General features: G+C 40.2%; 1 protein-coding gene across 3 annotated transcripts in view; it reads right to left on the bottom strand.

Moving 5' to 3' along the window:
- Positions 1–325: 325 nt before the first annotated feature.
- LOC116671646 (disks large homolog 5) overlaps positions 326–23108 on the bottom strand; it is a 33426-nt gene continuing 10643 nt past the window's right edge. For 2 of the 3 annotated variants that reach the window (XM_032503001.1, XM_032503002.1), the window contains exons 6-34: positions 22044–22300; positions 20897–21209; positions 20067–20297; positions 18786–18970; positions 18537–18662; positions 18195–18327; positions 17960–18084; positions 17404–17579; positions 17073–17176; positions 16605–16697; positions 15562–16500; positions 15310–15433; positions 14965–15109; positions 14331–14452; positions 13230–13313; positions 12975–13134; positions 12615–12692; positions 11922–12084; positions 11705–11838; positions 11075–11239; positions 10637–10820; positions 10010–10158; positions 7608–7778; positions 7313–7509; positions 6704–6847; positions 6373–6500; positions 5748–5857; positions 3525–3634; positions 326–1375 (exon numbers count right to left, since the gene is read on the bottom strand). In XM_032503001.1, coding sequence (XP_032358892.1) covers positions 1272–1375; positions 3525–3634; positions 5748–5857; positions 6373–6500; positions 6704–6847; positions 7313–7509; positions 7608–7778; positions 10010–10158; positions 10637–10820; positions 11075–11239; positions 11705–11838; positions 11922–12084; positions 12615–12692; positions 12975–13134; positions 13230–13313; positions 14331–14452; positions 14965–15109; positions 15310–15433; positions 15562–16500; positions 16605–16697; positions 17073–17176; positions 17404–17579; positions 17960–18084; positions 18195–18327; positions 18537–18662; positions 18786–18970; positions 20067–20297; positions 20897–21209; positions 22044–22300 — 5154 coding nt within the window. In that variant the 3' untranslated portion in view covers positions 326–1271. The remainder of the gene's footprint in view (positions 1376–3524; positions 3635–5747; positions 5858–6372; positions 6501–6703; positions 6848–7312; positions 7510–7607; positions 7779–10009; positions 10159–10636; positions 10821–11074; positions 11240–11704; positions 11839–11921; positions 12085–12614; positions 12693–12974; positions 13135–13229; positions 13314–14330; positions 14453–14964; positions 15110–15309; positions 15434–15561; positions 16501–16604; positions 16698–17072; positions 17177–17403; positions 17580–17959; positions 18085–18194; positions 18328–18536; positions 18663–18785; positions 18971–20066; positions 20298–20896; positions 21210–22043; positions 22301–23108) is intronic. The other variant, XM_032503003.1, reaches the window with a different exon arrangement.

Genomic DNA, 23108 nt, shown 5'->3' with positions numbered 1-23108 from the left:
CGAAGCATTTCAAGCATATTACAGCTCCTGCAGTAAAAAGGAGCAGCACAGCTGTTTTACTTTGGAATAAAAACAATGTACTATATCGACTCGAGAGTTATTAAACAAGTCAATGGTAGTCTCTAGAATAGGCAGCCATGATAATGTGGTGTGGAAAGTGATAAAAGGACATCTTACCATTTCACACAGTGGTGTTTACTCCCCCTAGTGGACAAAACTGCATTGACCGTTGAGATCCAACTTTCTATCAGAAGCTGAGGACGTAATTCAGTTTTTCAGATGAGGAAACAGACTATATTTCAATGGCAAACAAAGACAACTTGCATTCCATTACTCTGTTTTTAATATTTTATAGAAATATTAAACTTTCATTTGGAGAAGACCAAAAGTATTTCATCCAACTTGAACATGAAATGTTGACAACGTGATGTACTGAAAATCCAAGAGGTGCATATAAATGCGTTTAGTTGACAGCCAACTGTGAACCACAAATAAAATATCCCTTCTTAAAGATCCACACACAGAGGAACAATATTGGCACTACCAGTAGACAAACTGTGAAAATACTCGCTGTGTGATTTATAATGGAAGTTGTAGTGTTAATAAATCCAACATTGTATAGTGATTAGTAAATCTATTTTAGCTTTGCACAATATTATTTTTGAGGACTGAAATGAGTGAAGAAGAAAAAAAAACGGGCCAGAGAGTAACCAAACAGAAGACTGCAACATAATGTGAAGAATGGAAGCAAATTTGCCCCAATTTCTCTATAAATAAGAACATTCAATTGGAAAATATCCTTCCTATTAACTAGACAACTACATGTGTATAACACAAGTTCATAACCAACATCTTTGATTTGATTAGATAAATTAAATGGCAGGAAAATACGTATAAATAGAGAGAAGGGAACACAGTGGTCCACTATCTTTACTTCAAGAATAAAGCCTTCAGTTTGCATCGATGCAGACTTCCTGTGGTCCGACATATACATTAGACAGGGTGGGATGAAAAGGAGTGCTACTGAAAATTAAACATTCAAGTATTAAATACTAGTGTAAACAAATCTATCTATAGTACAGTACATCACTATTGTAGTGGGAATATTACTCATCAGTGCTGATATTGCTAAATGTGAAAAAGCATTAGACGAGTTAACCATGATGTCTGTTAGCTGTACCGATTCACTGTGTATCCCATAATACAAAAAGTCATATCCTCTCTTATTGTTTTTTTTTGAGTGACATGTGGTGAAAGTTGAGGTGAAATTTCTATGGTGCTCCATCTGGAATCCACAGAACTTTACTTTGTTCCTGCTCCACGATGGTCATGATCTGAGTGCAAATGTAGGAGACGCTGCCTCCCTGGACAACACCTGCAAATAAAAAACGAGGGGGGGGGTTAAGTATTTGTCAGATTTAGCTACAACTTTGCTAAAATTGGGAATAATGTTGGGATTCAACTAATGATTATTTTCTTTTTGTATGAAACAGAACATCACTGATTTAGAGTTGCACTAGCAATAGCATTGTCTCATTGAGACATGAACAGTTAAAACAATAAAAATAAATAAGTTATTGACTTTTTTTTGTTTTTGTTGTTGCCTTCTTCTTCCTTGCAAAACCTGGTACCTACTGCCTACATTACCGTAATGCAACTCAAAAGTTCTGTCAGAGATTTGGGTGTTAAGCTAGTAGCAGCTACTGTAGCCCTGAGCAAGTTACATTTGATGTTTTCATTTTTTATTTTATTTTAAATCGTAGTCTTTAAGTGACATCACTTGAGGCAATTTATCAGACTTTTGACAGCTGCAAATTATAAGTTCCTAAAACCTGTGACATGTGATGACACATTATGTCTTCCTAATGCTTGTATTGTCCAAGTAACAGTCGAAAACACAAACATATTTAATAATACGAAACAGAAACAAGCATCAAAACCTTGATGATCAACTTTCCATCCACTATCTAATATCTTCAGAGCTATAGACAACATGAATGCTCACATGGACAAACAGGACTGTGCAGCTAAATTAATTCAGTCCTGGACTTTTGGACTACAGGGATGTGTTCAGCTTCACTTCATGCCAACATATACTCAGATTTATATCTGCTGCCCTCTACTCTAGTGGTGCCTAAACTCAAGGCTGACTCTGTAGCATTTGCCCCCCCCGTTGGCTATGAGATTGATCTTAATCTGATGGAAATCCTCCTCTCCTCCCACAGTTTATCACTGGCTGAGAGCTCTTTTGTCCTACTACAAGCTAGAGAATATGAGGGTTGCATTGTAAGGTTCCACCACTAAATTCTACAAAATATGGAATACTTTTCTTGAACATCTGAAATCAATTAAATTCCCCTCTGCCAATCAGTAATCTGTATGTGTAGATGTGTGTAGTTTGTGTGTGCTATAAGTAAGTGGAAATAACATTCAATGTACACTTCCTGCAAGATCATGTCATTCACAAAGGCCTCTATGGTTTTGCTTTGTTTAGTATTTTCTGTTTTTCCATCTGTGAGTCTTTAATCTCTAATCTGATACAGAATTTGAACAATGTGTTCAATGTGCTTTTTGGGTTCTATGATTCTAATGTTGTCAGTTGCTACAAATTCTTTGCACTTATCGTCATTGCAAAACATCAGCTTGAAAAGAAACTCAATTCATATAAATTTACAACATAAAATAAATTTAAAAAAATAATAATAAAGATTTATATCTGCTGATTTTTGCAGTTCTCATCGTCGTGGCTCATGTGCAGAAGTTGGCCGGCCACCTCTCTCTGTTAGAGGGGATCAGCAGCGTTGTGTTTTCTTTTCCATTGCCCTTCCCCATAAATCTCCTTTATATAGAGTCATTAATCAGCTGGACAGTCAGGTGTGTCAGACTGGCTGCTGCTCCAGATACCAAATCTGTGTGTTGGATCTACGAAAGACCACAGCGATACTGTGCTCCAAAAACCTCAGATAACCTACAGTGCTGTCGGAAACTCACATTGGTTAAAGTAGACCGTATTTCACACTTGTCATCAGGAACTTATTGTAACAGTCTTGTGTCTGTGTTTGTAAATTGTGTATTCTGGTTTCTTTTTGGTGTGCTGTGCAACAGAGGCCTTAAAAAAGGGCCAGTTCACCCAAATACCACTTACCCAGACTAATATCAGTGGATTTAGTTTTGGTTTATCCGATGTTTAGTTTTGAGATATCAGCTGCTGAGATTTCTGCCACCATCGCAATAGAATGGAGAAGTATTTTATTTTTAGTGCTTAAAAGGTCTCCAAAAATTACAATTTAAAAATGGGTCTGTGCGGGTGATACAAGGGTTAAAAAGAAGAACTTTTTTACACACTGGTATTCAGCCTTGCAATGACACTCAAATTGTTCATTAATAATACCTGATGTAGTACATTTCTAGAGCACCACAAATGTCTCTATAAGCTCAAAATAATTACCGTTGTTCCTGCATTTCCTGTATTTATGCCATTTTTAGTACTGTACATCAGAGAGAAAAAAAGTAATTCCACCAACCTGTGAAGAAGCGGCTGTACTCCTGCTCTATTTTCTGTGCCGCCTCATACTGCTCCTTGGAATGTTTCTGTGAGAGTTTATCCCGCAGGTACAAAGGGTCCTTCTGCTCTCTGAAGAGAAAACAGCTTCTGTCAGCATACTACGAAAACTCACTTCACACACTGACTGCTTCTACACAATCATTTTAATCATTTTTTGGACATGGGTTCTTCCTGAATTGCTTTAAAGTGGATTGCTCTACTCACGCCTACAACCTCTCCCATTCCATGTCTTGGCATTGTGATTGATTGTTAAATGGATTCAAGCCTACCTAAAATTCCAGTCACAACATGAGCACCTTTCTTTTGATGAGTGTGTGCGTGAGAGTGGATGGCACAATTTGCATTGGAATCAAGTGTATCTGTAGGATGACTTCATACTGTGGTACCAGGTGTGGGTGATACGGATAAAATGGTCTTATATAAGACGTAAATAAATAAAAGAAAAATGTCCCGGTAATTCTTTTTCTTTTATATTATTTAGGGTTTTTCCTTTATTAGAGTGGCTGAAGAGCAACAGGAAATGGTTGCGCGAGTGAGGGGATGACATGCAGCAAAAGGGCCTCGGGTCGGCTTCAAACCCGGGCTAGCCAGCCTACTACACACGGCTCATGCTCTTCTGTGTGAGCTAGAGGTCGCCCCATGTCCTGATAATTCTATTAAGAATAACTACATGGTAATAAATTGCTGAAAATTCAAAGTACGTAATAAGTAGGATTTTGTATTGAATTTACAGCATATTTTCTTTAATATGATTAAGCTGAAACATTGCACACAATAGACTAAAACAAGCATAGTCTATTAAAAAGGGACATTTTAATATATGGAATAGCAATCTCTAATTTATATCATCAAACCATACAACCTACTGTACATAGAGTCTACTTACAGCAAGTCTAATAGACAAACAACTACAGAATTCGTTATTGGGATCTCTCTCCTGCAAACCAGCCCACTGGTTGGCATTAGTAGAAGACAAAGAACAGGAAGAACAAGAAGAAGAGTGGATGAAGACTTGTACCCCAGTCTGTATCCACTGGGAGCTGCTGAACTAACCCAGAAGCCCACTCCTATCTCTCCCTGGCACCATGTATGCAGCCAACATATCGGTCTGCTGACGCCTCCCAGAGGATTAAGAAACCCATGAAAAACCCTGAGCTTGTCAATCGCTACATTAGGCAGGCAGTGGGAGGTGCATTTGTGTGTATGTGGCGGCTGCAGTAGGCAAGTGTTTTAGCCGCCCACGCCACAAAGCGGAGCCACAGGCCCTGCGAGCTCTCCCTGGACAGCTGGCACTCAGCTGATGACAGCGAAAGCTTAACAGGAATCAATCTCCATTTTTGCCTGCTGCACCACTTCATAGATTTGTGCATGTGTGGCCAAGAAAGCCTGCTTCTGCCAGACCCGAGTGTCTTTATTTTGTGTGTGTGTGTGTGTGTATATATAAACAACCACGCTGAGGGTTCAGCAGATGTAATCTTCCCAAGCGATTACCAATTAAAACGAATAGGGACCTTTGAAATATCCCATTCAGCAGGTGGTGGGAGAGAGCAGGCTGTAGATTCTGAACTAATGACATTGATCAAATCAGGTTGATCAATTAGTTTTTGTTGTTTCTGCAGGATAAATATGATTATGAAAGACTTCTGTAGATGTCAATTTCCTGAGTGTCTGTCTTGATGGAAATCAAAAATTATATTTACTGGAAGGCCAACTGGCAACAACAAGGATAAGAGCTATTTTTTTTCTTGACCAAAGCATTTTCCTGACTGGGAAAAGACGGCATTTATGCTATATAATCTTTGTATCTGTTCCATTTTTGATTACACATGAACCTAATGAGCCTAACAGTTAACTGCAAAATACTGACATGTAATTAAATTAGATTCTACAGACACTATAGTATATGTTGAGTACATGTGTGCATTAATAATTCATATTTTGACATTATTTCTTGCCTAAATGTCTGTCACATTTTCCAAACATATTCTCATAAACAGCCTCCAGAACTAAAATCCTTGGATGAATGATTTTCTCAGCATGTCGTTGAAAGATCTGAACTTGGAACTGAAATTTGGTAAACAGCAGTGGCACCAAAACACAAAGCATGCTTGACATACACTTGACATGTCTTCAGACAAGAAAGCAACTAGACAAACATCTTTCAAGTCATGGGATTACTCACTTTATCTGCTTGGCATTTTTGTAGCGAATGAATATGACGATTGGGTAGATGTGAACGCTGTGAAGACGCTCAATGGCATGAGGGGCAATGTCAAGTAAACAGTGACAGTCCTATGAGAAAAAAAAATGACAGCAAAAGAAGAAATGGGGGTGGGGTTCATAGCAGCATGTTGCAAAAAAAAGTATGCCAAATGACTAATAGTTATTTCTCATACTTTGCAATGTTTTTTTGGAAATATAATTCACATCCAACATAAAGTTGACATTAAAGCTGCATTTTGGATTTTTTAAACTCAGGTCAAGCACAAAGTAGTACACACAACTGCTTGATTCCAAATTTGGACAAATCGTCATCAAAAACCCTTTAAACAAATCTTTTATTTCGATCAAATTGGCAGTTCAGCCATATTTTATTAATTATATACAATTCATTACATCTGTATACTAAGTCTTTAGATCTAGGGAGACTTAGGTCCTAATTGCAGGGAATGTTACAAAGACAGCGGTGCACAAACTTGGCAGTTAGAAAACTCAACAAAAGACCCAATTGCTATCGATCTTCTAGTCCACAGCTCTCACACTGATAGCTCTTGTATGCAGCTTAATCCACAGTGAGATGAATTTACCTTCTCGGTGATCTCTTTTATTGATGCTACAGTTGTCACATCAAAATGGCCGCTCCTCCGTTTGTAGTCGATGAACACACAGTCCTTTACTCCCCGCTCTATTGCCTGCTGAGATGCCTTCATAATCTCTGAAAGCAAAAAAAAAAAAAAAAAGTTTAATTTACACTGATTAAGTTACCTCTACTTGTTATATAAATTTCATTAAATTGTGTAACTAAGTAGCTCTTAGTAAAACCCTGCTCTGCAGTATGACAATGACAGAAAAATGCAAAATCCTACAGTAATAAATAAATAAATGAATGACAGACTCATTGTGTGTGTAGGGACTCACCAGGCAGACAGCGACAGAACTGGGCAGGAGCCTCTTTCACCAACATGTCCTTACTGGCCTCCACTAATGGACCCATGATCAGCACTGGTCTGGGGAAAGAGCATTCCACCCTCTGAACCCGCTGGTACATCAGGCTGACACCATCTGAGCAGGAAATACAATTGGTTACAAAATACACAAGAGGGCATACAGGTGCAGTTGCCCCTTATTTAGCTCAGAACATTTAAACAGCTACATTTCAGCTCAATGAGCAAAAGGACGTCAAGACACTTAAGAGTTGTTCTAGACTCTCTCGTTCAGTACATTTATTTATGTTTGTATCTGTATTTCTCTTTTCTGTAATTATTTATTTTTTTCCAATCTAATGTTTGCCATAAACTGGAGATCCAAGATCATCAATCCACAGCAAAACCACATTTGACCGTTCCTTACAATGTACATCCAGTTATTTTGGAAATTGATGCTCCCTTTCTGCTAACAAATCTTTCCTTTCACCAACATTACAAACGTTGACAGCAGCAATACTTCTTCCTCTACTACTGTGACAAGTCATTACGATGCTTTCCTTGTGCCTTTCTGATGAAGCTGCTTCAGTAGATGATATCTCACCTTCTGTGATGGGTAAAGAATCTATGCTTATGGGGTCCAGAGCCAACAGATCCTTCCCGTCTTTGGAACCGCTGCGTTTGTGCTTCAGCCTCCGGCGGAAAAAGGATCGCCGTGCAGCGGCCGACAGAGTCTTGCTAGTGCCGTTATCGTCTTTCATATCGGCCATGCCATGTCTCCTGTAGAACTCTTGGTCCATCCTTAGGGAGATATATCAGCATATTCAACTGCAATCACACTTCTGTTCTTTAACAATGCTTGATGTGTAAAAGTAAAGTAAAATATAGGCTGGACTTACATGTATTTACTTGGAATCTGCCCTCTTTCTAGCTTCTGTGCATTCTCGTTGAGTTGCCAGGCCATCCAGTAGCCAAAATTACCATTTGGCAGCGTATCGTCAACATACAGGATGTCATCTTTCTTAAAGCTCAGTTCTTGCTCTACCTCTGCCACCCTCTCATAAAGTGCTCTGACAAGATGAACAATGAAGCAGTTATGATGAATACATTCCGCTGACCTCTAAACAAGGACATAACAGATTGAGAGTCAATTTTTCAGAAGGTTATAAACATGAAAGAGCCTATAAAATAAATTGTGCTTAAGATTCAACCCTTTCATAGATTTAACTCAGTCTCAACCAAAAACACAAAATTACCAAAACAAGGTATGAGAATTTCTTTGTGTCTGTTTGGTGAGGCCCCGTCGACATTGCCTAAGATCATCTGTAATCTATCATTTTGAACTGGTAGATTTCCTAACAAAATTAAAATAGCTAAAGTTGTGCCAAAACTGGGGACAAACACTACTTCACAAAACTTCCACAATTCTCAAAGATCCCGGAAAAATTTTTAAATAACAGATTAGGTACATTTTAAATAAACATAAATTACTTTTGGACAGACATTATGGATTCCAATCAAATTGCTCAAAATCACTGGCAATAATTGATTCAATTGAGGAGATTATAAACGCAATAGACAATATGCAATTGGAGTCTTAATAGATGTTAAAGTCTTTTACACAATAAATCATAACATTAAATCTAAAAACTGGTAAGTTTGGGATCAGGGGGGGTAGTATTGCACTGGGTGAAAACTTACTTAAGAGACAGGAAACTATATGAGAATACGGGGGACTATTCATCGTCATGCTTGAACATTGCCTGTGGCATCCCCAAGCGGTCAGTATTTGGTCCAAAACAGTTTATTCTTTATATAAGTGATATTTGCAAGGTATCAAAAATATTAAAATTGGTACTATTCGCAGATGTCAGACTTTTTTTTTTCCCCTCCGGGAGAAATTTAAAAAGGAACCACTTGATATTATTGCTTTAGAAATGTGCAAATTAAAAAAGTGTTTTGACAAAAACAAACCATATCATTACACTTAAATCATGTTATTTGGTAACTGTAAAAAGAGTACTGAAGTACAGATAGACATCAAACTACTAATACCATGCTCAATAAAAGGCTAAACACATTCTGTACCACAAAATCACTCCATACTTTACTGTTCACTTGTATTATCTTATCCAAATTAATGTGCAGAGGTTTGGGGCAATACTTCTAAAAGTACGCTGTTATCACTATCAATATTGCAAAAAAGAGCAATGTGGATAATCCATAATACCTGTTACAGAGACTAACGAAACATAGTACACATATGTAGCATGTCAAGACGTACCAAAAAAAAAGGCTATTGGACCATACCCTAAACCCAACAGGAAGTCAGTCATTTTGAATTGAAAGTTTAAAATTAGTGCGATTTTGGCCATTTCGACATTATAATTTAACAAACTATTCCTAGAGATTTCTTCTGATCAACTTTAAATTTTGTCGGTGCCATCTTAAGATGTTAAAAATGAAAAATTATTAAAAGAAAAACTTTTTGTCATAGGGCAACTAGAAAGTTAACTGGAAAGTTATTAAAAGAAAAACCTTTTGTCAAACTATGTGGGCATGGCATATCGTTTTTGTTTGGTGATGGTTTGACCAATCCCCTATGCTTTAGCCACCGCCCTTTTCTATAACTAATGACCCGTCTGATGTAAAGTCTTGTGTGAGGCGTCATTGAAATCAGCAGTTTGTCATTAGTCATGGTTTGTCATTAGTCATGGTTTGGCCCGCCGTTATGTTTATATCACCCCCTTTCATAACTGGTAATCCATTTAAGGTAGTCTTGTGTGAGGTATCATTGAACTCAGCATAGAGTTCCTTTTTCATTGGCAATGATTTGCCCTGCCCCCATTAGCTTAAGCCACGCCCCTTCAATAACTAATGACCCGTTTCTTGTACACTTTTGTGTGAGGTACCATTGACCTCAGAGTTCACGTTTTTCTTGGTCATGGTTTAGGCACACACTCTTTCACAGCTAATAAACTGTATGACGTAGAGTCTTGTGTGATTTATCATTGAACTCAGCAGGGAGTTCCCTTTTCATTGGTAACGATTTGTAGTGTCTGAGGGCCGCGCAAATGCACCGCCACAAGGAACGGCGGTCTGCCAGTTACCCCGACTGCGTGCAGAGGAGCGAGGGCCCGTCCAACGCTGCTTGAAGCTTCAATACTTTGTTTCTGTGTTTTTATTAGTTTAACATGTTCAAAATTAAGCATTCATTCATGCATCATGTTACTTAAGTTATGATGATGGGTCTCATTATACAACATATTTTTGAATTCTTTAATTAATAGTGAGAGTGTACCTTATGAAAAATCCATCTCCGCAGGACTCTTTGATGGCAGAGAGGTTGTCCACACAGCTCTGGACCTTAAATGTGATTGTTTCAGCTGGTTTCAACATTTCCAGGTAAGCCTCTTCTTTAGTTTTGTTCTTCATGCTGATGCCATTGTACTGTTTGAAAACACCAATTAAACAGTTGACAAAAGCAGCTTGGCTACCAACACACAATGACTCATCATTTCCAGTAAAAGTAAGCCAGACAATGCACTATGAGTCACATGCCGCTAAGCCACACACAAAGTGGATGTGCAGAACTTCTTTGTTTACATTTTTAAAAGCATTTGTATTTAGAATGTGTTTTTTTTCCCTGTACTTTTTCTCTCATTAAAACAATGTTTCCTTTGAAGTGATTGGCTGGAAAAAAACAACTAGTCAACAAGGGGGTATGCTCATTCAATGGGACCGTGAGGTTTTAAATTTCTAAAGATGTGGCGTAAGCCACGGGAGAACTCCTAGACCAGTGCAAAGGCATGCAGGTGTCATTATTACCACACTGTAATGTAATCTAATAATGTGTTGGCACCAACTGCCCAAGTCATTTTTATGGTACAGATGACGTTTTTAGTTAAAGTGATTTAATTGCAGGTACCTCCAGTATCAAATCTCCAGGTAGCAGGCCATCAGGACTCTTAGCAGGGCTGTCCTCATCCAGGCTCTCAACAAAGATCCCATAAAGGTTTCCTCCACAGACCTGAACTCCTAACTCCACCTGGATCCTCTTCAGCCTCACCAGCCGAGGTTCTGCAGCCCGGCGGCTGACGGAACCAGGAAGCCTAAAGAAAAACCTCTCAGTCAAGCTTTGAATTTGCCTGTACCTCCACCTTAAACCCACCACAATGCATAACAATGGCTTTAAAGTTTATCCAGTATGTGTTGGCTATCGTAATAAAACAAATTGTCACTTATCACAAGACAAAACAGGAAACAAATGTCCCAAGTGAAATACAAACAGAACATGAAAACACGAAAAGACACCAAACATAAAAATAGCAGTATCGTTGGTCACAGAAATATGTTCCAGTCCCACCTGAAGGAGTTTTGAGGGCTGGTGGCAGGAGTCGTCTGTTTGGACGGCGGCGTCATGGTGCCCTCGTCCTGCTCACTGAGTGTGTCGACGGTTAAGTGATTGTCCGGGGTGGTGGCTCTGCTGTCGCGGGGAGTCGGCTGGTTGCTGATGGACTCCATACGAGAACTAAGGACAACAGGGGAGGAATCTTTTACACTCTTTATTTTTAAGTAATTTTACAAAAAGCGACTTTTGCAAATAAAGTCAAAAAATTAAAAAAAAAAAATTAAAAAAGGCAGGAGTTGAAATAAGGACACAAAAGCTATGGCATACTCCGTGCACTGAACAATTAGTTTAGTGTTTGTATTTGATACTTGATTGTTTGTCACTGCAGTATGTTGTGGTTTGGTTGCGTACTCTTATTATGTTTGTTTACTGTGGACACATCGAAGTGTTCATGTATTAACAGTTTGCATAGTAGCATAACCATTCAATTCATATTTTTTCCATTATACTGACATTTTTTTTTTACTGGTACTGTGCTGACAGGTTATTTTTTTGCCAGAATGGTTCATTGGATGACCTGAAATTCACAAAATTAATCTGTTTAAAGTTATTTTTCTTGGTGTTCTTTCCTCCTCGCCTTCTTACCCTGAACGGGAGTGGTTGCCCAGCTGAAACATGTGGGGATTATACTGAGCCAAAATAGTGACTGTGTCACATTGTTGCCCGATCACCAGCCGTGCCTGCTGCTCGTTGGCATTGCGAAGGTTGATTCCATTAAACTAAAAACAACAGTGACTCATTAGACACAGAAAGAAACAGCAAGATATCTAGTAAGTAATAATGAGTGTGGTGGCTGCTGTACCTCGAGGAGTTGATCGCCGTACTCTAAACGCGCTTGGTGTGCAATGCTGCCTGCTGTCACTTTGGACACAAATACTCCCCCGTTCTCACCACTCACAATGGAGATCCCCAGTGGTTCTGCTCCTTTCTGTACTGTCACATTGCGTGGCTCCTCCAAGTAGGGCCTTTAGGGACAAAAAAGGGAACATGTTCAACTGTAATGTTCTGACATCTGTGGGAAACCATGAAGCAACACTGAATGACGATCTCAATATAATTCCATACAAAATTTAAACAACTTGTTGCCTGCAATTGGACATTTCAATGCAATGTAGCTCTCCGTACTGTGATTTGCGTCGAACGATTTCTTTAAAGCATAGATGCATTGCAAGCCTTCAGGTTAAATAAGTCTAAAAAAAAAAAAAAAAGATATGGGAGCTGTGTGGAACGTGCTAAGGGGATTTCAGAAACCAACAAAGTCATGCGATCATACAAAATTCAACAGCATTTTTAATAAATAACAAGCAAATTAAATATGATTACTTAAGGGATACACATCCATTAATTCTTTGTATTATGGCTATTAAACATATCTAGCACCACTGCACTACATTGTATATGTGCAGTGTGTACACAGCAGGTCTTGATATCCCTGTTCTAACAGACTTGCAGGTAGTGCATTTCCTGTATGCGCTATAAGCAGCACAGAACAAACCTCAAGCTTCTTAAAGAGAGGAACTTGGGCTTTGCTGCCAATGGAAGTCTGACAGAGGAAGTATTATAAGAGACAAATCTGAGAAGGAGATGGAGAGAGGAAAGACAGAAATGTAATCACCCCAAGCAGGAGGGAAATATTTCAAGTTGTAATTAACAGCAGAGAGGAGAGAGATGAGAATAAAATGATAGATTAGTAGTCAGTGTGCTAATGCTATGAGGATGGAGGCTCACAGCTGCGTTTACTACTTCACAAGCATTTAATCACAATGAAGCAGACAGAAGTACAGACAAATGGTGGAAAACATGTCGTGTTTGGCTGAATGATGGCAGCAACGACTTGGACGAGGGGCTGGCCTACCCATCCTTCCGCCTGTCACCAACTGGAGCAGGGCTGACTGATATCCTGGGCTGGGTGGAAATGGAGCTCTGCGACTGGCTGCTAGTGAAAGACGACGTCTCCAGGTTGACAGGGGACATTGGAGGTGTCAGACTGCTACATTCCGAATGTGAGAGTGAGCCTGGAGTGGCAGAGGAAAAGGGCATGAATTCAGACTTGCTGTTTGCTGCTGTGATGCTCGTTATCAGACAATGTAGCTGCCAAACTCAACGGTACCTCTGTCAGATCCAGTGGAGCGCGGATAACGAATTGGAGTGATCTTAATGCGTTCTGCCCTAAACTGTAATGTACTGGCGGAGCCTAAGGACCACAAACAGATGAAAGGTATTAAAGAAGGTTCAGATCACTGAAAATCACAAACAAAAAAATGTATTTTCTCACTTGCCTATGTAGTTATTAAGCCATGCAGACACAGGGTTTCCCCCAGGATATTGCTTACAGAAGGTATTAATTTGTTTTCCATGACATTGCAATAGACTGCTCTGATATATTACTACAATGATAATATACGATGTGCCGATCAGTCACTGTCATCTTCTAAGTCGATACATCTCATTGTCAATTTTGTTGCCAGATGTCATCTAAAGATTCATTTAATGGTCTTTTCTGTGTGATGTACAGTAACACTGCTTTTTTCACTGATAGTTGTTCTATTTCATAACAATTTATTTTTTCCTGACATTAGCAAGGATAGTCTTGACCGATTTAGCACTACTAAAATAAATTCGGACTAACATGAAAAGGGTAATAAAAAATAAAAAAAAGGATCATACTCCAAGCTTGTCTTTTTGATATCATGTATTCTTCTTCCTTGTCAAAACCTGGCCCCTACATTACCCACAATGCAACTTGTGTGTGTTATACTATTAGCAGCTAACATGGCTTTGAGCTGCTTGCCTCTAGCAAAGATGAGAGAGGGCTACAGAGTTGTGGTAAACTCACGTCTTTCTAACTCCACCCCTCCAGATCTTTACATGCTTACTAACTTTCTGCAGCCATCCCACTACAATAGAGGTGCAGTAGAGGTGTATAGTTTGTGCTGAAAATAATGTCTTAGTCACTTAGTACTTCCTTAAAAAAAATAAGTCATCCCTAGTTCCCAGTGAGGTCTGTGTATCATCCAGAGTAACTCGGACATGGTTTCTGATATCTTCAAACACAAGTAATCAACCAAAACTGTCTGCACGGCTACACACCACTAAAAGTAAGAACATTTGTAATTCCGGTGACCCAACACTTTAAAATACGAGAATATATAAGAGCTGATTTACATGACATATTATATAAGATCTGCCTAAACTAGGACTGCATACTTACCCAGTCTGGCGCTGGAGGGCAGGGAGTTGGTACTATGTGGTGGTCGGCTGCCGCTCGTCTCAGTCAAGTTCCCAGTGAGCTTGTGGCTGAGGTCCAGGCTGAGGTGACCTTGATGCTGGGGGCTAAAAGTGGAGAAAAAGGCCTCAGTAAGTCCCCCTCCGGTCAATCAGTCAATCCAGAGCAAGATGTAATTTGCTACATGCCATGTGTTGAGATCTGGGGCAGGGTTGTTTTGTTCAATAAAATGCACCATCACAGGATTATTACTTCAATATAGAATGTCAAAAAACTACAGGGCTGCAAGTAATAAGTACTTTTAGCATCAAACAGTCAAAAAAGTCATTGTCAAATCTATGCAATGTCAGTGAATAGCAAAACATGCCTATCACAAGGTGGCATCCTCAAATGTCTTGTTTTGTCCAACCAGCAGTCCAAAACCCAAAGATATTCAATATATAATGACATTAAATAGAGAACATCAAAGATATTATGGCATGTTATAATGTTATTAGTACCACCTGTGCTTTTCCTACTGTGAAGAGTAAAACTGTCCGCCGTGAAAAAGAACTATTTGTGTGAACAAAGATAAATGAAAGGACACTGGAAAATTAAAAAAACTGGCAAATGTTTACACCTTGTGTGTGAATGTGGGTGGATGCTTGAACTGGGAGCTGGAGGACAGTTGTTGGCCTGGATCTCATGACTCCAGGCAGTGTACACCGGGTTCCTCATCACTGCAGTCACAGCAGGACATGGGGCTAAACCTCGCTGTGCTGGGTCTGGGGGAACAAACAGAACAAGACCACAACATCAAATCAGACTCAACACAGACACTGTGATAAGTAAAAAAGGTACGGTCAAATTACATTTCTGTCCTACGAATCCCATTCATTTCAATTGAAGCTTAAACGATGACAAATTCAATCATGCGTTTTTTTGGATGCAAAACAGAACAGGTGAAGTTGTTCAGATGACTTACGTGATGTGATGCTGCTGCAGCTGGGGGGTGCAAAGGGCATGCTGTACCGATTGGTTCGCATGGGAGAGAAGCGCAACAAGTCCATCGGCTCTGGGGAGTGCTCGTCATTAGAGAAACTCTGTACCTGCAAGACGCAATCAAGGACTTTTATATTTTTGTATATAATCAATTCATAATTAATGTCTATAACGTGTAGAAACACGCATCAACAAGAATGCCAGATCAGAGAAGGCTGTATCTCAGTTACTGTACCTGCATGGGAACAGGAATGTGTAATGGAGTAACATTTCGCCGCAGTGCCGGTGCCGATTTTGGCCGGTACCTCCTCTTCTGCCGCTCCTCTGCTCTGTGTCGAATCCCCTCCATGTCAGAAGGTTTCTTGAAGACGCTCTTAGTCTCCCCTTGTAGAGACTCAGTGTAATAGTGCTGGTTCGCCTCGTCCTGCGGGCTTGTAGCTTGGGCTGGGGATGCTGGAGGAGTGCCGGTGGTGATGGTGGAGTCTGATGCCGAGCTGTTCTGCTGGCGATGTTTGAACCTGAATGAGTCGCTCCTTGCTGGCGGGGTGGGAGGGGCCTGAGCGGATTCAGATATTGAGCTCTGTGGAGAGTGCTTGGACATCTGAGAAAGGGACGTGTAGTCCAGTTTCGGGGACACCTCAGGTCTCCTGAAAGCATTCACATCAAAGATGGACTTCCTCTGTTTGGCTTTTTTGTAGATGGAGAGCTGGGCACACTCAGAAACAGCTATGACTTTAGGCCATGTGCCTCCACCAGGCTTTGTCGATGAGCTCTGCCCTCGGTCCACAGGTGCCTGAGGAGAGCTGCAGTCAGAGAGGACGGGGGTGAAAGGGCGATGGTGGAGCTCTTGCCTCCTGTAACAGAAGTCGGGGTGGGGCTCTGAGGGACTGTGGGAGGTGGAAAGGGAGGGGGAGTGAAGAGAGCTGTTGGAAAAAGGCTTGAGGTGGCAGTGAGAACTGCTGCTGCTGCAGTCCATAGAGTCCCCGGTATCCGGACACACTTTGTCCCCTCTGCCGTCCAAGTCACAGCTGCAAATGTCTGTCTGTGTGGAGCAGTTGTGCTTGGAGTTCCTGCAGTTCCTGGCGTGGATCTCGCAGGACTGGAGCCGAGAGATCTTTTCGGAGTCTCGCAAACCTTCAAATAAACTCTGGCCAGAAGAGCTCTGCGGGAGGAACTGTTGATGAAGGGAGGTGAATAAAAACTTTCCAGTATACTTATTTTTGAAGCAACAAGATATTAAAGCATACAAGTGTTGGTGTGTAGGTCTGAGGACTTCACCTTCATGAGGGAGATGCAGAGAGAATCACGGCAGTTCCTCAGTAGAGACTCACATTCAGAGAGCGACGTGTTATCGAGTGCAATGCCATTGATCTGTAGTGGACAAGATCAAAAAGATTCCAGCAGTCACAACGTGGCATCAAAGACAACATACTAGACATGTCATGTGTATACATGTTTGGCAATTACAAAGTTCACCAAGTGTGTCTGTGAACATTCTGTTTCTTTCACTAATTATACTTGAAGATGACAACATGTATAGTAAATGTGAAGTGTGCCGTTGTTGTAGAGATGGTGGTGGAGAAGAAAAGAAGAAAAAAAATATCTAGGTCATGACAGTACAATTTGAAGATAAGTGCATTGTGTGCACTTCAAAGTATTGGTATATAGTGCATTCCTTCCTTCTCATGGCATCAAATAGGCGTGGTCTCTTGTCATTTAACTTAAGTTTTTGGACAGCATACTCACAGCTAAAAGTCTATCTCCAATAGTAAGAGAGCAGTCTCTCGCAGCTGGACTTCCCGGAGCCAACATGGCAACAAACACTCCACTCTCCAAACCTATGCCACTGTCTGAGAGGTAAGACAGGAAAACAATCATAAACCATAAAACCTATTTCATATTAACTGTCAATCTTTCAAAAAACAAAAACAAAATATATAATCTATCTATCTATATCCATCATCTGTTCATTATTCCGTTTGTAGTACTTAATAAGATAAACAACTACTGAGTATTGCCTGTTTACAGCAGCATTTTAATAGTTTGGTTTATTTCTTAATTGGAGCTTTAAGCTGACCTTTATGTCCAGCCAGGTTTATCTGGACTGGAGTGATGATCCGTCCTCCCAGTGACTTCCTTCTGCGCACCACCATATTCATCACTCCCTCGCCACTCAGCACCGCTTTGATCACCTGCTTCCTATCTTTATTGGTCAGGTCCACATCATTAATTTTCAACAACCAATCGTTTACCCTGCACAGAGAGAACCAGAGTGAACGTTCAATGAATCAAATTCTTCAAAAGACAATAAGGATACAAATAATATGTAGGACTGGATATTGCATCTCAATGCTTCTTGAGTTGCAACCAAAATGTGTCCGATGCATTAAGTGTCAAAAAGTGCCAAGTATCAAAAAAACATCCTTTTCAGATTCTTGAGCTGTTTTTTCTTTTCTTTGATCCGATATTTTTTGATTGAAAACGGCAACTTTTTTTAAAACTTTAGACAATATTTTATATATTATGTAACACATTGCATTTTTTCAGAACCAAACAAATATAGAAACGTTTCAATTGACACCCAAGGCATACAATGTTTGCTTTAATTACTGAGAAAGCAGTGAGACATTTACCTTAATCTTCCTTCAGCAATACTTCCTTTATCCACCTTACTGACAAATATGCCACAATCTCCTGGTAAATAAGGATCATTTACCCCTTCAGCAATATCAAACCCAAGTGCTTTCAAATCCATGTCCTAATACAACAAAGCATAATTAATTTACAGTTTGATAGTACAATAAAATGTGGGTCAGTTATAGTTAATGTAATGAATATACATCAAGAAAAGGTCTTAGTCGTTCTTACTCTGTCCTTCTCAAATTCTACAACTTCCGTCTCCCACTCCATTGAGTCTGTGTCGATGGCTGAATCATGTGAACTGTGAGCCATCAGGTGACGAAATCGTGCTTCCTTTTCCAACTGGTCCTCCATCTTTTCTCTGCAAGGCACATACAATGTGTAGCTCTTAAATTAATACAGTCACATTTAAAAGTAATTTTGCTCAGTTAGTAACCGACTTCTACCACTGGGTGGCACAAAAGATCTGGTAGGAAATCCTTCTATATCCCAAAACAAAAACTAAAAAAATGTGCAGAAAATGAGCCTGTCAAAAAGTTACAACAAAAAAAGTGTGGAAGAATGACTCACTTAAGTTCTTTGAGTTCCCGCGCAGCGTCGTTCTTCTGCTTCCTCGTGTCATCCAGATTCCTTAGAGCGTCTGCCAGATCACTCACAGCTCGGTCCCTCTCTCGCCTCAGGTTGTCACATAGCGTGCTGACAGATGCAAACATCACACAAAAATCAGCGACAGACAAAATGTAAACGCATCTATTTTCATCCAAGCCTTTCTTTACATGCAACACAAACCCAACAGACACCTTCTGAACACTCACTTACCGTATGCTCTCCCTCTCTGCCACTATCTTGTCCCTCTCCTGAAAGGCCCAGTCTCGTCGGCACTTGGCTACCTCGGCCTCTTGCACGGCCTCTTTCAGTTCCTGAGAGATGGCCTCGTACTGCTTCCTAAGCATCTCAATCTCCTTGTTGGCTCGTTCCATGTCCAGGGTGGCAGAGTCTTGTTTCTGGAGGAGTTGAAGGAAATGTAAAACGACAAGTGTGAGCGTAGGACTATACAAAAGGGGGAAGCAGCAAGGTGCTTTTAATCTAATATTGAGGTTTATGTTTTGGTAGACTCATTTTAAAAAATGACTTGATTTGAACATTTTACAGTTTGTGCATGTTCATACATTTTCCTTGCAAGAAATATTTATTATGAGAGACTTGAGTCTGTGTTCATTCCGACATTAGCAGTGTATAAAAGAAAAGGCAGTCACCTAATTCATTTCTATCAACTCATCCTAGTGGCCTATCATATACATGCAAATACATTCCTGATGGGTCACTTTATAGAATGAATGATGTACTTCCTCTTTAAGCCTTCAATCGTTGTCAACAGTAACCTTGCAGAGTAAAATCTTGTGTTGTGGTATTAAGCCAGTGTGCAGTTTGTTGTTGCGTGTGAAGCCTTCAAACCCACTGATGTATCAACTTAACTGACTTAAAGATGAAATGTACGTAATGTTTAACCATTAACATCTAAAAACAATTGCTGCAAGCTAAAAAGCAACTTCCGTCCATGATGAGGGGAGTTTGAGGTGTCATCGATTGGATCGGTTAGTTTAAATAGGGTCAGATATAGTATAAAAAGTGTACGTCTCACTTCGAGTCTGCTGGTGTGTCTATAGCAAATGCTCTCCAAGTCTCTTGCTAATTGTACAGCAGGGAGACAGCCAAGTGTAGGGAGAGCATTAATTTAGTCCATAGCTAAATTAATTCCATTAGACTTTACTGTACTGTTGTTTGGCTTAATTATCCATTTCTGATGCATTGCCGTTTTTTTGTGCACTTCAAAGCCAGAGAGCCTTTTCATTGTAATTGCGGTAATTTCCTAATGCAGGAATCTCAGGACTTTCATTGCAATTAATCTGAAAATCACACTGAAATGAGAAGTGGGATGGGTGATACACCCTTTGTCAACAAAAATCAATGTGTGGAAATCCGCCAGCTGCTGAAAAAACCCTTTACTACTACTCTATGAGATGGGATGAAAGGATTATTGTCAGGGGTATAAATCCATCACTCCATTTGTAATGATAAAGCTCCCGTCTGTCTGGCTACCTGTCTGGCCTGGTAATACTCCCGCAGCAGCTGGTCTCTCTGGATGATGGCCTCTGTCCTCTCCTTGCGGGCCACGTCTCTTTCCTCGCGCACCACCTCGATGTCCTTGCATGCCTGGCTCAGCTCTTTCTGGGCCTCGGTCTTGTCCTTGACCTCGTGGCAGTATTTCTCCAGCAGCTCGTTCTTTTCACAGATGGCCCGGTCCCTGTCCACCAGTGCTGAGGCCAGCTCCTTTGTATTGCACAAAACATATAAGTGGATGATGAATTAAAAGGGAGTAAATACTCATCTTCTTTGTCCCGTTTCTTGTCCAGTAGCTGCGACACTGGAATTTCCCTCTTGGGGATCAATACAATCTTATCTTATCTCACTGAACTGAAGGTGCTACTAATACAAACTTCCTTTTAGGTGAAAAACTGAGGATTACAAAAGACCTTTTTCCATTTTTAATCACAGCAATTTGTGTTGTCAATTTTTAGTTTTTTTTTTTTTTTATTGGCTGGGAGATTCATTTTGAACTGTAGCCTTTCAATACCAAAATGACAGGATTTCTTTTTTGCCAGCCTAAATCTAAAGCTCTGGGTGTTGCCTAAATAAATAATGACGGCAGTTGAAACCAGCTTAATTACAGTTGATACATTTGTCACACAGATATTATGCAACACATGTACCCTTGTAAATTTTAAAGGAATCATGAAATTGATGAAACTGATATGAATTAACAAGTCCATTATCTAAATAGGACTGTTCTCACATTTTGTAATGGAAAATGTTTACCTAATTGAATTCTTAGCATGGGACTAAGAAGAACCCCTTGATTCAGCAGTTACCTGTCGGAGGGCCTCCAGCTCCTCACTGGCCACCCGTCTTTCGGAAGAAGTGTTTTTCAGCTTTGCCTCTGCCAATTCCAGCCCTGTCTGAAGCCTATCCACTTCTTTGATCACCTGGTCACGCTCGCTCATGATCAGTCGGTACTCATTGATCACAGAGTCCCGCTCCTCCTTGTATTTCTCGCCTTCTTTTGCCGCCTTGAGCTGCTGCGTCTTCAGCCGTGTTGCCTCCGACTGCAGCCGCTCCATCTCTCGCTGCAGCTCCTTGTTCTGGGATGCGGCCTTGGACAGTTCTTGCTGTGTGTTGTCAAACCTGTGCCACATTGGGAATGTATTGGGTTTTACTGCTTTTTGTAACTTGTCAACATTTGCAGATGCATTTTTTGTTGAGTTGAGCTAAAAAAAAAAAATAATAATAATATTTAAAAAAAAAGAAACACAGACAGGCAAAAACAGCATGTGACCCAGCTTGCAATCTCCGCATCATAAAAGGAAACACTAAAATGGAAAGGCACCAGCAAAGTTTTATCTGCCTTGGACTGAGAAGGTTTCAGAAAGGTGCCCTGCCACAATTATTTCATCACTTTGTGTTAATGTCTGAAGTTCTACCATGGACTGTCAACTTTGTGGAAAAAAATGCCTTGATTACCTTGTTTCAAGCCATTCTAGCATGGAAGACTCAGCTCCATTTGAGCCAGTTCTCATTAATATTCAATGACCTAAACTGCTTGACTCTGATTGGCTAAGAGCTAGGAGAGCCTGGCTATCAGCATCCTTTACCCAGCGCAACTGGGCAAACTCGTGAATAGTAATGAGCTCAGGCAACATGACGTCAGACTGACCAGCTTTTGTAATTGGCCTGATTTTTCAGCTCATTTCTTTTCAGTGGCTAGAGCTGACAGAGGAGGTACCAGTTCATTTTCACTTTCACCACATAACACAAACACATATGGACCCAACATTTAAGTACGGTTTTGTGTAGAAGGGCACCTTTAAGCACTTTGACCTTGGTATTACACTCGGCAGTACGGAGTTTAAAAGCAAAGTTTGCAACTGCTATTTATCACTAGACTTTTTACAGTGGCTGAGTCTGTGCATGTGCAGCTTCTATTGCTGCTGATCTAATTGGTGATATTTTTGCCTTTACCTTCTTATTGATGAGGAGAACTGCTGCTGATAGTGGATAGCAGCATCTCTCTGCTTCAGCAGCATGTCTAGCTGTTTCTGCAGTCGGTGGTTCTCCTCCTCAGCCTGGTCCAGACGACTCAGGTCGGCGTTGTGACCGGCCGTCTTTTCGTTGTAGCGCTTCCTCAGAGCTTCGTAGTCACTCTTCATGGCCTCCAACTTGTCCACAGTGGTGTCATAAAGCTTGTTGAGGACATCAGATGATCCCTCTCTCATTACCTGGAAATGGCATCATTCATGCGCTTACTGAGTTAGGGTACAATGGGATGCTCATTTTATCCGGTTGTGGTGCATTTAATGAGAATAAGGATGGAATTGAGTCTTTCAGTGTAATTACATAAAGATGAGATTTGGCCATTCTTATTCAATTAAATTTACATGCATTCAGTTTAACTCTAAATGTTTTGTTAACCGTGTCTTTGCACAGAAAGGTTACATAATACATACTGTACATAATCTCAACCAAAGATGGAAGAGCTTCACTAGTGCTTTTGATTTCAGAAAGGTTAGATTGCAAAACATTCTCAAATGTTGTAGATTATCTGTACTACATGTCTATTGGATGTGTGTGTTTTCATTGCTCAATTTAAGAAAATCAGAAAACATTTGTTCACATGAAAAAAAGTTAGACTGCCTGCAACTCTGCAACTTCTTGGTGCTCTGGATATAAATATAATAACAGTAAAGTTTTCATGTTAAGTTTTACAATGTAAAAACTTTCAGATATAACAGTTTGTGGTATGAACTGGATTAACCACAGAATTGTATGACAGAAGATGATATGTGATGTGAGCAGGAATTCATAAGATAAACTAATATTATGTGTACATTCACTCAATCCACGTGCGGATCAAAGGAACTGTCACAGAAGGGATCCCGGGGCATTCTGGTGGTATAGTGGCTAACATAACCACAACGTCCCAAGTTCAGCCAGGGACCTTTGTTGCGTGTCATATCCCTCCTCAGTCTCCCAATGTTTCCCATCTGTCTCTCCGCCGTCATTCAGAAAGCAATCTAAATAACTATG

This window comes from Etheostoma spectabile, chromosome 21 (assembly GCF_008692095.1).
Source record: "Etheostoma spectabile isolate EspeVRDwgs_2016 chromosome 21, UIUC_Espe_1.0, whole genome shotgun sequence".
NCBI lineage: Eukaryota > Metazoa > Chordata > Actinopteri > Perciformes > Percidae > Etheostoma > Etheostoma spectabile.
This window is presented reverse-complemented; position numbering and strand designations above follow the sequence as displayed.